General features: G+C 42.3%; 4 protein-coding genes across 4 annotated transcripts; 3 read left to right on the top strand and 1 right to left on the bottom strand.

Moving 5' to 3' along the window:
• Window positions 1-353: 353 nt before the first annotated feature.
• Window positions 354-3,923, top strand: BDB00DRAFT_791129 (uncharacterized protein; the record flags this gene model as incomplete). Its single annotated transcript, XM_053121018.1, has 11 exons — window positions 354-622; window positions 703-855; window positions 932-1,065; window positions 1,164-1,272; window positions 1,344-1,409; window positions 1,498-1,591; window positions 1,668-1,947; window positions 2,035-2,242; window positions 2,337-2,605; window positions 2,709-3,074; window positions 3,214-3,923. The coding sequence occupies 11 exons, from the start codon at window positions 354-356 to the stop codon at window positions 3,921-3,923; spliced, it is 2,658 nt and encodes an 885-aa protein (XP_052975691.1).
• Window positions 3,924-4,641: 718 nt separating this feature from the next.
• On the top strand, window positions 4,642-5,466 carry BDB00DRAFT_770720 (ERG2/sigma1 receptor-like protein; the record flags this gene model as incomplete). The annotated part of the gene is made up of 3 exons (XM_053119906.1): window positions 4,642-4,931; window positions 5,050-5,164; window positions 5,239-5,466. The coding sequence occupies 3 exons, from the start codon at window positions 4,642-4,644 to the stop codon at window positions 5,464-5,466; spliced, it is 633 nt and encodes a 210-aa protein (XP_052975692.1).
• Window positions 5,467-7,356: 1,890 nt separating this feature from the next.
• BDB00DRAFT_618031 (50S ribosomal protein L13) lies at window positions 7,357-8,361 on the top strand. Its single transcript, XM_053118038.1, has 4 exons — window positions 7,357-7,459; window positions 7,551-7,674; window positions 7,779-7,933; window positions 8,009-8,361. The coding sequence occupies exons 1-4, from the start codon at window positions 7,439-7,441 to the stop codon at window positions 8,162-8,164; spliced, it is 456 nt and encodes a 151-aa protein (XP_052975693.1). The 5' UTR covers window positions 7,357-7,438; the 3' UTR covers window positions 8,165-8,361.
• On the bottom strand, window positions 8,270-8,596 carry BDB00DRAFT_770726 (uncharacterized protein; the record flags this gene model as incomplete). Its single annotated transcript, XM_053119907.1, has 2 exons — window positions 8,270-8,429; window positions 8,508-8,596. The coding sequence occupies 2 exons, from the start codon at window positions 8,594-8,596 to the stop codon at window positions 8,270-8,272; spliced, it is 249 nt and encodes an 82-aa protein (XP_052975694.1).
• Between the last annotated feature and the right edge of the window lie 2,357 nt (window positions 8,597-10,953).

Raw genomic sequence — 10,953 nt, forward strand, 5'->3', positions numbered from 1 at the left:
TATATCAAATCGTGTGTGTGCTAGTACGATAATGATTAAAGAAGCTTTCTTCTTTTCGCATGAACTCTGATATGTACAGCAAAAAATTTCAGGTTTGGCTGGAATGAAACAAGAATAAAGAGCATCTGCTCAAAGTGACAGTTTTGTAACCCCTCTCTCTTTTCTCTTTGACCATCAACCCCTTTTCTATCCATTTCTCGTATTAGGCGTGACTATTGAGCCTCACTCTTCTGTTTCTCTGTGTCTGTGCTCGCTCAAAATATTTATATCAGACAGCGATCTTACCCCGTGATTCCTATTTTTTCTCTTTTTCTTCTTTCTTCCTTTCTTTGCATAATAGTCATCCAAACCAGATGTTTTCGCTTCGGTACCGGCGAACGTCATATGCCGCGCATCAGCAAACAACTACCAGCAGTGGTGGCAACGACATTGGTACAGACAACAACAGCAAGAGCCCCTTTTATTGTGATGAAGATTACGACGCCAAGTCTAAAAAGCTCAGCAATGTACGGCCGCATTATGTCATGAAGGCCCTTGGCAGCGAGCTTACCGCTGTGACGGCACTGACTCTCGTTGCTCTCGTTTTTCGACTATGGTCTATCAACGTTCCACGTACTGTCGTGTATGTGTATACCATGACTTGTTCTCCTGGATAGCATAGAGAAAACAGCGCTAAAATATATTCTCGTTGATGAATAACAGATCAGCAGAACTTGAAATATGCAACCAGATCAATTGGTATATGGCAGAAAAGTTCTTTATCGGCGCATATCCACCACTTGCAGGCATGTTTTACGCTACTCTTGCGCGTTATTTCGGATACAGTGGCGGTGAACCGATCTATTATGCTGGCCAGTAAGTATTCACAGTTACTTATTCTCTGTTAATTCTCATCATTGATTTACCTTGCTCTATCTAGACATCCATTTAGGTTCCCGTTGTCAGAATTACGTGTCACTTCTGCAGCAATTGGCACACTCTTGGTTCCAATTGTCTACCTCACTGTTCGCAAATTGGGTCACCAGCAGCCAGCTGCAACTACGGCTGCTGGTTTGCTTATATTCGGTAAGATCTTGTTATTGCTATTGCTATTGCTCAATTATACGCGTGATACATATCATTACATGTGTTAAATGAAAATGATTTATGCATTGTTGTTACAGAGAACGGCCTTATCACACAATCGCGTTTTTTAATGCCAGAAGGATTATTGTGTCTGCTTTGCAGTCTGACAGCATTAACATGGGCGATCCAGCTGAGGAAGCAAGAAAGGTAAAGCATAGTGGAGTGTTCTATATAGTGTGAGACACATCATTAACTTGGATATGCATATGATTTTCTAGGGAGCCATTTATGATTCCGTATAATTTACAGGCTATAACCGGCGTACTTATGGGATGTGCGTTAAGGTAATGCGACTCTGTTAGAACTACGTAGGATTAAATGAAAAAGCCGACAGAGAGATACACAGATACTTAAAAAGCGAGTATGCGATAGTATAAAATGGCAAGGCGTTATTTCTCTTGTAGTTACATGGACTTCTACGCTGACGTATCTGTGGAAGATTCTGGGCGAGAAAAAATTTGGCTTTGTATGTAGTATATGTGGGAATTATATCTATAGCAGATCGATAAGAGTCTAACGTTATATATACGCTGAATATGTAGAACTACGTCGCAAAGCAATTCATTGCTCGCTTTATCACGACAGCGGTGCTCCCATTATGCATCTATCTTATGCTCTTCCACATTCATATTGGCATGATCCCAATGGCAGGCGACCATGATCTTGTTGTGAGTCCACGACTACGTTTCTCACTAGAAGGCAACGAATTTCCAAAGACCCAACAAGATATTGCGTACGGCTCAAGCGTTGTCCTACGTCATTGGGGCAGTAATGGTGGCTATTTGCATTCCCATTTCAAGCGATATGAAGGCGGTAGCACCCGTAAGTTTCAAAGAAAACGAATGGATAAGGAAAAGGAGGGAACTCGAACTATTCATGCTGAACAACAACGATATAAACAATGTGCAGAGCAACAAGTATCTGTTTATCCATTTGAGGACATGAACAACATCTGGGTCATCCATAAGGCTGATAATCGTTGGAACGCATCACAGCCGGTCGAGTACGTTCGAAACAATGACCGAATAATGCTGGAACACTATTCGACAGTGCGCAAGCTTCACTCACATGATCATCGGCCTCCTGTGAGCAACAAAAAGGAGCAAAGCGAAGTAAGGTATTTAATCAAGCAATAGTCTCAAACATATTTACCTGTACTTGAGTGTGGTCTCTGTTTTTGGAATGGTTAAACTTAAGGATGCTGCTTCTAGTGCGTACGGTGACCCCTTAGTCCGTGATCCCCATGATTATTGGTGGATCCAGGTCTTGTACGATGATGGCCAGAGCGATGGCGATGACAAAACCCCGATCAAGGCAGTGAACACGCGTATTCGTCTACTGCATTCTCGTATCTGCCATTTGCTCAGTCACAACGTACGGCTACCCGATGCAGACAAGCCTCAACAAGAAGCTATCTGTATGCAAGGTGCTAAAAAAGAACTCAGTGCTTGGGTTATCGAACAAGCTTACCATGAAAATTGTAAGTACACTGCTATTTCTTCTTTTTTCTTCGGAGAAAAAGGAAGAAACTACAAGTGCATACATATAGCCGCAGAATTAAGGTTGATGATGGATTCATATAGTGGAAGGTGAAGAGTTGGTTGGCTATGAGAAAATGACAAGAATGGAGATCATCAAAGAAGTGCATCGGCACATGCTGTCGTATCGTTCGGTGATGCATGATCATTTGGCACCAACACCGCCTGCGGATCCCACATTCCAAATACAGTTATTAAAACGGGAGCAAGCCAAGCCAATGGATTGGTTCTTTGGAACAAAGGCATACCGTTTATGGGACCAAGTTGCTGGTCGATCTGTTTATCTGGCAATGAATCCGTCGGCCAAGGTGATGACCTTTATTGCCTTGGCTACATGTGGCATGTACATGGCTTTAAGCACAATCTTGCAAAAGCGTCAAATCAAATTACCGCGAGCATTTGAGTGGGCAGGTATGCTATCTCTCCTCTGTTATTTCAGATAATTATCCTATAGTTCAACACTTTCTCTAAGCAAAAAAGTATATTCCAGGCTGTGATCCATCCGCTACCAGAGAGCTCTATTGTCAATCGATTACCTTTTTCTGCACAGCGTCCTTAATCCACGCCCTTGCTCTTTATATGATGCCCGCGTTCAATCTAAAACTAGCAGACAGTTTGCCAAGCGCCTACTTCAGTGCCGGTCTCATCGCCGTCGTATTGGATGCTGTTACATTGCGCATGAGCAGAAAGACACAATACTATGCATGTTTGACAGTTGTGTTGCTTGCCTGCTATGGATTTATCCAGCTCTATCCTGTTTCATACGGCAGTCGATTCTGGACACAAAGTGATTGCAGAAGACTGAATGGTATTGATCTAGAATGTAACCGATATCCAGAGACAAATCCTCATGCTCAACAGCAGCAACAACGAGTAACTGAGGACGAAAAACGCGACAAAATATCGATAGTATACGTTGATATGCCAGGAAAAGCTGAGCCGTTCCGCTACCATATTGGACATGAAATACAAGCCGATGAGCATATTGCTGCTATGCAGGGAGCGTCATTCAGCAAAGCGTACCGCGAAGCAACTGGCACTGCCCGTTACCATCGAGTCGAAAGCACGCCAGGTCCGTCGGAGACAGAAGTAGCTATGTGGCAAAAGGAAATATTCGCACATGCAAGAGAACGAGCTGAGCAAGAAGCGATCAAGGTGGTAGAAGAGGCAAACAAGAAGCTAGAGGAGGAAGCAGCGCAGAAGGAACACGAGGAGCAAGGTCAGCAACAAGAAGCTGAACAACAGAAAGCAGATGATTAAAAGGTTGAAGAGCCAGAACAGCAGTAAGAAGTAGAACAAGAAACGTAATATCATCGTAGCACTATAATCATCATCATCTCTTTCCATATCAATAATAAACTATCAGTTCGCTAATAGCAAAGCAAAATCTTCTTGTGTATCTGACGACAATTTATGCAACTGCACTCCGCTTTTGTTTGTTTGTGTGTTAGGATACTAGCTGGTAAGTATGTCCTACAAGTTTCGTTGAAGCTTGCAGCAATCACTTTTTTGTGAAACATCAGACCAGGTTAGCGTTTTCCTTGCAGGTAACTACTGCTGTCATAACGAAAGCTCCATCAAAGCAGCATATGAAGGTTGTTTGAAGAACATCATGATTCGCATTAAAGCATTCCTGTATGTGGTTCCTACATTGACAGTTCCCTAGCAACGCGGCTGTGATGCACCGATAAGTTCTATATGACTAGCTTGATTGTGTCGGTCTGGTCGGAGAAAACGGTGCCCAAGCAAAAAAATTCGGACAAACCGCCGGGGCACGGTTGGAAGTGCCGGGCCGACCCCGACTGGTCAACGGAGTCAATGGCAGCAAACCTTTAAAACAAGTTCAGGAACATCGGCCTCTTTTAAAAGCGCGCGCTTTTCACTAACCTATTTTCTCTGTCACTTCATCCCACTTCTTCATCCAGTTTATTGAAAGATGACTGTCAAAGAAACCAAACTAAGCTGTTCTTCAAAGTTGATGAAGATTTTCTTCGTCTTGACCTTACTCCTTTCTGCCCTTATCGGTTTGGACCAAGTCCGTGAACGATTCTACATTTTCGATCAAAAGGTGCTCGAACGAGTTGCTCAAGAAAACATTGCCAAATACCCTAATGACAGCCGTGCCATGTTCCATGCCATTGCCGCTGATCTCGACAAGGAGTACCCTGGGCATGTTGAATTGAAAGAAGAATGGGTGTTCAACAACGCTGGTGGTGCCATGGGCTCCATGTGGATCTTGCACGGTTCCATTACCGAATATGTCATCATGTAAGTTAATTTTTTTATTTCGTTGTTAGTGTGCTCCCCACTCTCTCTTTTTTACACTGTCGTTTTCGCTCGGTGCTTAGTGACTTTTGCTGACGTTATTTTCTTGCACGAACAATAGCTTTGGTACCCCCCTTGGTACAGAAGGTCACACTGGCAGATTCCTTGCTGATGATTACTTTATTATCCTGGAAGGTGAACAATGGGCATATGCTGCCGGCGAGGTTGAACGTGAGGTAAGGTTAAAAAAATCTGTTAGAAGAGAGTGGAACAGGGAATATGACAGGTTACTGATATTGGAATTTAACAGGTCTACAAGCCTGGTGAGATGCATCATTTGCCCCGCGGCCATTGTCAACAATACAAGATCCCTGAGCACGCCTGGGCTCTGGAATATGCTCGTGGATGGATTCCTTTGATGCTTCCTTTCGGTTTCGCTGACAGCTTCTTCTCTACTGTCGATTTTATCAGCGTCGGTAACCAAGTTCGTCTCTATGGCAAGGCACTTATTGGTGAATTGTTCAAGGGCAAGATCTAAAAGAACACCGATAAGCAAAGGAAGTGAGAAAGATGTTAAAACTCTACTAGAAATCAGTAATCCGAGTAAAAAGTTCACTTTCCTTCCTTATAGTTACTATACATCATATACTCTTTAAAATAAGTATACTCTAATCATCCTTTCCGTACACACAGTAATACATATTTATACGATTTCTCTATTAATGCTACGTGTTTGAGTGGGTACAAGCTGTAGGATGGGCAAGCGTATGGTATACTACATGGGAGCAACGCTGGATGTAATGAACGTTATGCATGTACATAATCTAGGGATTTGGTACGATTATTGGAAAACGGTGCTCGACAATAGATCGAAGGGAGACTCTAAAAAGTGTGAGGGTATTGTATACAAATATTTTGAGCGATATCAAATGTGATTACATATCAACATTCGCGCATAAAAGATGATTTGAAGCTGGAAAAAAACATTACAAAAGATGGAGAATCATACGTGCTCTAGAGTTCGTCTTTGCTGGTAGCAAGATAGTTGCAAACGTTAGGAAGGTTTACTGTACAGTACATGCAGTAAATGTTTATCATATAAGCAATGTACTCACTTTTGGTTGTAGGAGAGAAAAAGAGATGCACAAAAATGTTTAGGTCGTATTTTATGCTTATATCTCCCCTAATGCTTTTGGCTTTCACATAACCAAGCAAGTACTGACAATATTCTTGCACAGAATATATAGCAATCTTGGACATGTAGTTTCTTGACCGAGTTGGAGGTTTCGGGTAGTTCTTTCACGCCGGAGGTGATGATTCGTGTTAGGTGTATATGTAAGGGATAAATCGATTAAACACGGACTGCGCCAAATTCTCCAATGCAGTGTCTGAAATAGTATCGTCATCGTTAAGAATGTTTAACTCCTTCAGTGCTTGACATGATATTGTTTAAAACACAAAAAAAAATCATGCCTTTGCTTGAAACAAAGTCATGGCCTTGCAGTTTCTCCAGAATGATGGTTCGTATGGCTTTGATGTTCAAGATCATTGCTGATAACTGAGTCTGGATGATGCTGCCCGTCAGACGGAGTATGCGTAAAGGAGACTTGTCTGCCGAGTAAGATATGCCTTTGGAAATAAAACATAAGCGGGCGATCATCTTTGATGCGATTAACCTTGCTGTTGCTGCTACTGCTGCTGTTATTGTCAATTTTCTGTGGTCATCATCGCCGTGATTATAACCAAGAAGTCGTCTCATGAACATATGCTGGGTACATACAGGTGTTGTAGCTTTGGTAAGTTTGTCAATACATCAGCTAACTGTTGGCCGAGGTCGTTAACGGGATGGTAATTAAGCGTGCTGTGTTGGAGGGACGAGCATCTTGATGCTGCTCCTAGTATGCGTGAAAAAAGAATTCAAGCGGTTAACTGAGCAACGGATGCTCTAACAAGATTCTAACTGCAAGTACTGACCATACGTCGTATCGAGGTGTCAGCCGTTTGAACGGGCTCTCCGTATTTGTTCACTTTGCGGGAGGAGCTACTGCTGTTGTGGTTGTGCTGATGTTTTCGGTCAACGACAGTCCTACTCCAGTGTCATTATTTGAAGACGTTTGTGTACGTCCTTGTTTTGGCACTTTTTACCAATGTCGTCGGAAACCTGCACCACGTACTTACGTGACAGCAGTCAAAGTGGAAGAACAATAGCCATTCAATGTCCCGTTGATGCTATGGTAGTATGGTTTCTCTCCAGGGCTGTATTTCATAGTCTTGCAAAATGTATGTATGTACCTCATACTGATCGAATCGGACGGTATAAAACTGCTCTATGCATCCACGCTTAAATTTGCCACAAACGGTTTTGACAGTGGGATCTCCTTCTAAAACAGGAAAGTGGACAAGAAGTCACGATTTTTGTGGTCGGGCTTGTTCCTCTTGGGCCCTCCCCCTTTGACAGTTTTGCGGCCGAAAAAAAGCAACACTCGAAAATAATAACAATATAAGCAATAATGTCACAGGCTGTCGGCAATGTAATATTAGATTTTCATAAATCATAACCAAATGTATAACATGACAAACAGAATACGGAATGGCGGATTTAACGTATCATATAAATTGTAGACCGCTCTCGCATACGCTCGTGTTTGGCACGTTGTCGATGCTCGCCAACGGGTCATGGGCCGCATGGCAACCAGCATTGCTACTACACTTATGGGAAAACACAAACCAATCTTCGATCCTGCATGTAAGAACGGGGAGGCAACAGCAATAGTGGCACAACCACGACGATGACACGAGACATTTCAGGAAAATGAACTAAACGATTGTTTCTCGTTTGTTTATATGTAGCCGATTGCGGTGACTATGTCGTTGTCATAAACGCCAAAGAGGTTTTGGTATCTGGACGAAAGGCTGAACAAAAACTGTACCGACACCATACTGGCTTTCCTGGAGGTCTGAAAGAAATCACATACAACCAGCTCAAAGAAAAGGATTCAACCGAGGTAAAGGATAAGAATAGTTTTTGGGAAGAACGAGGAACATCTGAAAGTGTCTTAACATGTATATGGTAATGTCAGGCTATCCGTAAAGCAGTATCTGGTATGCTGCCAAAGAACCGATTAAGAGACGTACGACTGGAACGGTTGCATATTTTTGACGGTGAAGAGCATCCGTACAAGGAGAATATCATTAAGCGTCATGGTGTAGAACAACAACAACAACAACAGAAATAAATGGAGGGGTGATTGTAAAAAAAAAGTGGGATGTGTAATATGCAATAAAAAAAGAATGAAAAAAGAGAAAGAAGTGTATAATGTCTTTTTTGTGATCTTTTTCTTTTACTCTACAATCAACTCTTTTACGTGCCAATCTTCATACGTTCCATCTGGCAAGAACCGCCGTACAACCAAGGGAATCTTCTTCTCCCGCAGTTCCTTCATGGCAATCACCAACGGATCCGATTCACCATCCAGATCGACCATGACGGGTGCGTTTAAACTATTGACCAAATGCTTCTTATGAGTCTACTTGTTTTCCGCGCATATCCCGAACCAATGTCCCGAAAGCCCCCCTAACCTAATTTGAAGCGCTCGAGTGCCCAAAACTCTTGCGCGTTCGTATTTTGTCATGTATGGTGTAGTTGTCTTTTCCTTGGCTTCCGTCATTCGTGCATCAGCGTTCGCGTCAGTCTCGCGATTTTGTGCACCATCTTCAATAATTGCAATGGCTTCCTGTTCTTCAGTTTCGCGCGTGTCATCCTCTATCGTGTCTCCAAATTCAACCTGTACGCAAATAAAATACAGACAGGCATTGAATGGTACAGTTAGAGAATTGCTTTGTTCGATTTGTTAAGTGAAGCGGCGAGAGGTAGAGAGAGCGTGTGCATGCATCTTGGGTTTAAAAAAGTCGATCGTCCTGAGCTTACATTGTCATTCTCTCTAATATCGTATGCATAATTAAAAATTCCAGTTCGCTCAAACGACAGCAAAACAAAAGAATCAAAAGCCGCTTATTTACCCATAATCGTAATCGTTCTCTTCGTAATCGGACATGCTTGTATAAGATCGAGAAAAATGTCAAGTCTGCAAAAAAAAAGTTGTTTTCTCCTCTAAGCATGTAAGAACCCGCCGCCAGAATTTTCCACAGCCAATCAAATTCTCTCAACTGGCAAGCGGCGGATGATCCGGATATTCAGTTATTCACTTTACTGCGTTCTTTTTTTCCAAGCATTGCAGCAGTAGCATGACTGATATGCTTCGATCCATTTGTGTAATCGCAAAAGCTGCAAATATTGCCACGGATATTTTTTAGGGTCCCACACCGCAATGATTATACACTTTAGAGCAACGGCATCTTATTTGCCCCAGCCGAGAAGCAAAGACATCCAGAGCACCCATAGTAAATCTGGTTATTAGTGCAAGTGGATCTATTTCCGGTGCTACATGTTAACCCAAGCAAACAAGAAAGAGGAGCATATTTCTAAATCAGATGAATGCTGTGCCCTATATATATTTGCTGCTTGAGCATATGATACGTCGATATTATTATGTATTAAATACGTGTGAACTCCCTCCACCCCTATCCTGCCCCAGCCACACACAATTTGTAATCTCTGATAGAGTTCATGCACTTAAGGTACGTACTGCATCTCCTGCTAAGTCAATCTAATAAATAGTGTACATACTTTAAGAGTAGATGTTACTTGTGTTTGGTAGTAGATAAAGTTTTTGAAGTCTGGGGTATATGTGAACCTACGCATACGTTCTCCCCTACTGCTCCAACAACGACAGTAAAAGAAAGTGCCTTGTCGTTTTTCGTAAGATGACGGCGACTCGATAGCATGCTTTGTACACCAAGCTGCTGTAGGTACCCCAGCTTACTATAAAAATATAATTTACCCTAAAGTTAGCGATGTTAAAAAAAGTCGATAGTTACCATCAAGATGATAATGCATGATACACTTGCAGATTTGTATGTACCATACACAGTAAGTCCTCGAGAAATGCTACAGCTTTGATATTACGCACCGTATGCATTCATAAACGTGTTGTAGTGACGATCATGTCGTTTTTTTCTATGCAACATCGATACTTCGGTTGCTATCTATTAGCTATTTTTAGATGCGCATGCCAACATATGCAACTTTAGAATTTCATATCTGCGCGTATCACTTACTGCGGGATGCGGTAGGAGCAACAATAGCAGCACCGACGACGTAATGAAATGTGGTGGCTCGTACGTTTGTCCAACCCGGCATCAAGCAGGCGCCGAATTGTTATTGTGCGGGAAAGACATGAGGACGGTTGAATAACGTAAATCATTATATTTGTTCTGTTGTATAGATACTACTACTACACGATAGCATGAGCATGCTAAATGTGTGAAACAAGAAGGAGGTGGCGAATCAGAAGGTGACGTGTGTAACCCGATTCCGAACAAAAGAAGGTTGGTCTTGTTTGAATAAAACGGAATGTCCTTATTGTGCAAATTAAAAAGGATACTCGAGTCAACATCTAGGCTTATGCTTACCTTTCTGACAGACAAAGATTATATGTTTATTCCAGTCAGGCGACATCAGAACGATTTGTGTGTACCGTATACAACAACGACAACTGAAATACTAGAGATTACGAAATAGTGCCGCACGGTCGTCATGAAAAAGGGGGTCACATGCTGAGTAATACTTCTTCCTGTGCATCTCTAGAACTCAACCCTTTAAACTTTGTGTCACCCTGTTAAGGCTTTATTCTTGTATGTTTTTGTTTTGTTGCTTCGCCATTCGATGTAAACATGCAGTGGCATAGCCACATTGCGTCGATTTTCTAACTTGCCAAGCCAACTGCTACTTGTTTATCTTTTTCTGTTCGGGTGTTCGGCCGTTCGTCATTCTGTAAACATTGCGACAGGGCAGACCAGCTATTTTTAATCCGGTTTGCTCACGTTGTGAAGGACACGCACGACGTACGTAGCATATAAGATAAAATTCTTCCCGGCTGCTGTGGGTCTTTGTTTAAGTTCCAGA

This window comes from Zychaea mexicana (assembly GCF_025766255.1).
Source record: "Zychaea mexicana strain RSA 1403 chromosome Unknown BDB00scaffold_88, whole genome shotgun sequence".
Classification (NCBI taxonomy): domain Eukaryota; kingdom Fungi; phylum Mucoromycota; class Mucoromycetes; order Mucorales; family Lichtheimiaceae; genus Zychaea; species Zychaea mexicana.

Excerpts from the sequence above, each read along its gene's own strand:
- BDB00DRAFT_618031 (XM_053118038.1), top strand. The coding sequence starts at position 7,439 with ATGTCACAGGCTGTCGGCAAT. Across the intron at positions 7,675-7,778 it reads ACCAATCTTCGATCCTGCAT|CCGATTGCGGTGACTATGTC; the intron begins GTAAGAACGGGG and ends GTTTATATGTAG. Across the intron at positions 7,934-8,008 it reads AAGAAAAGGATTCAACCGAG|GCTATCCGTAAAGCAGTATC; the intron begins GTAAAGGATAAG and ends TGGTAATGTCAG.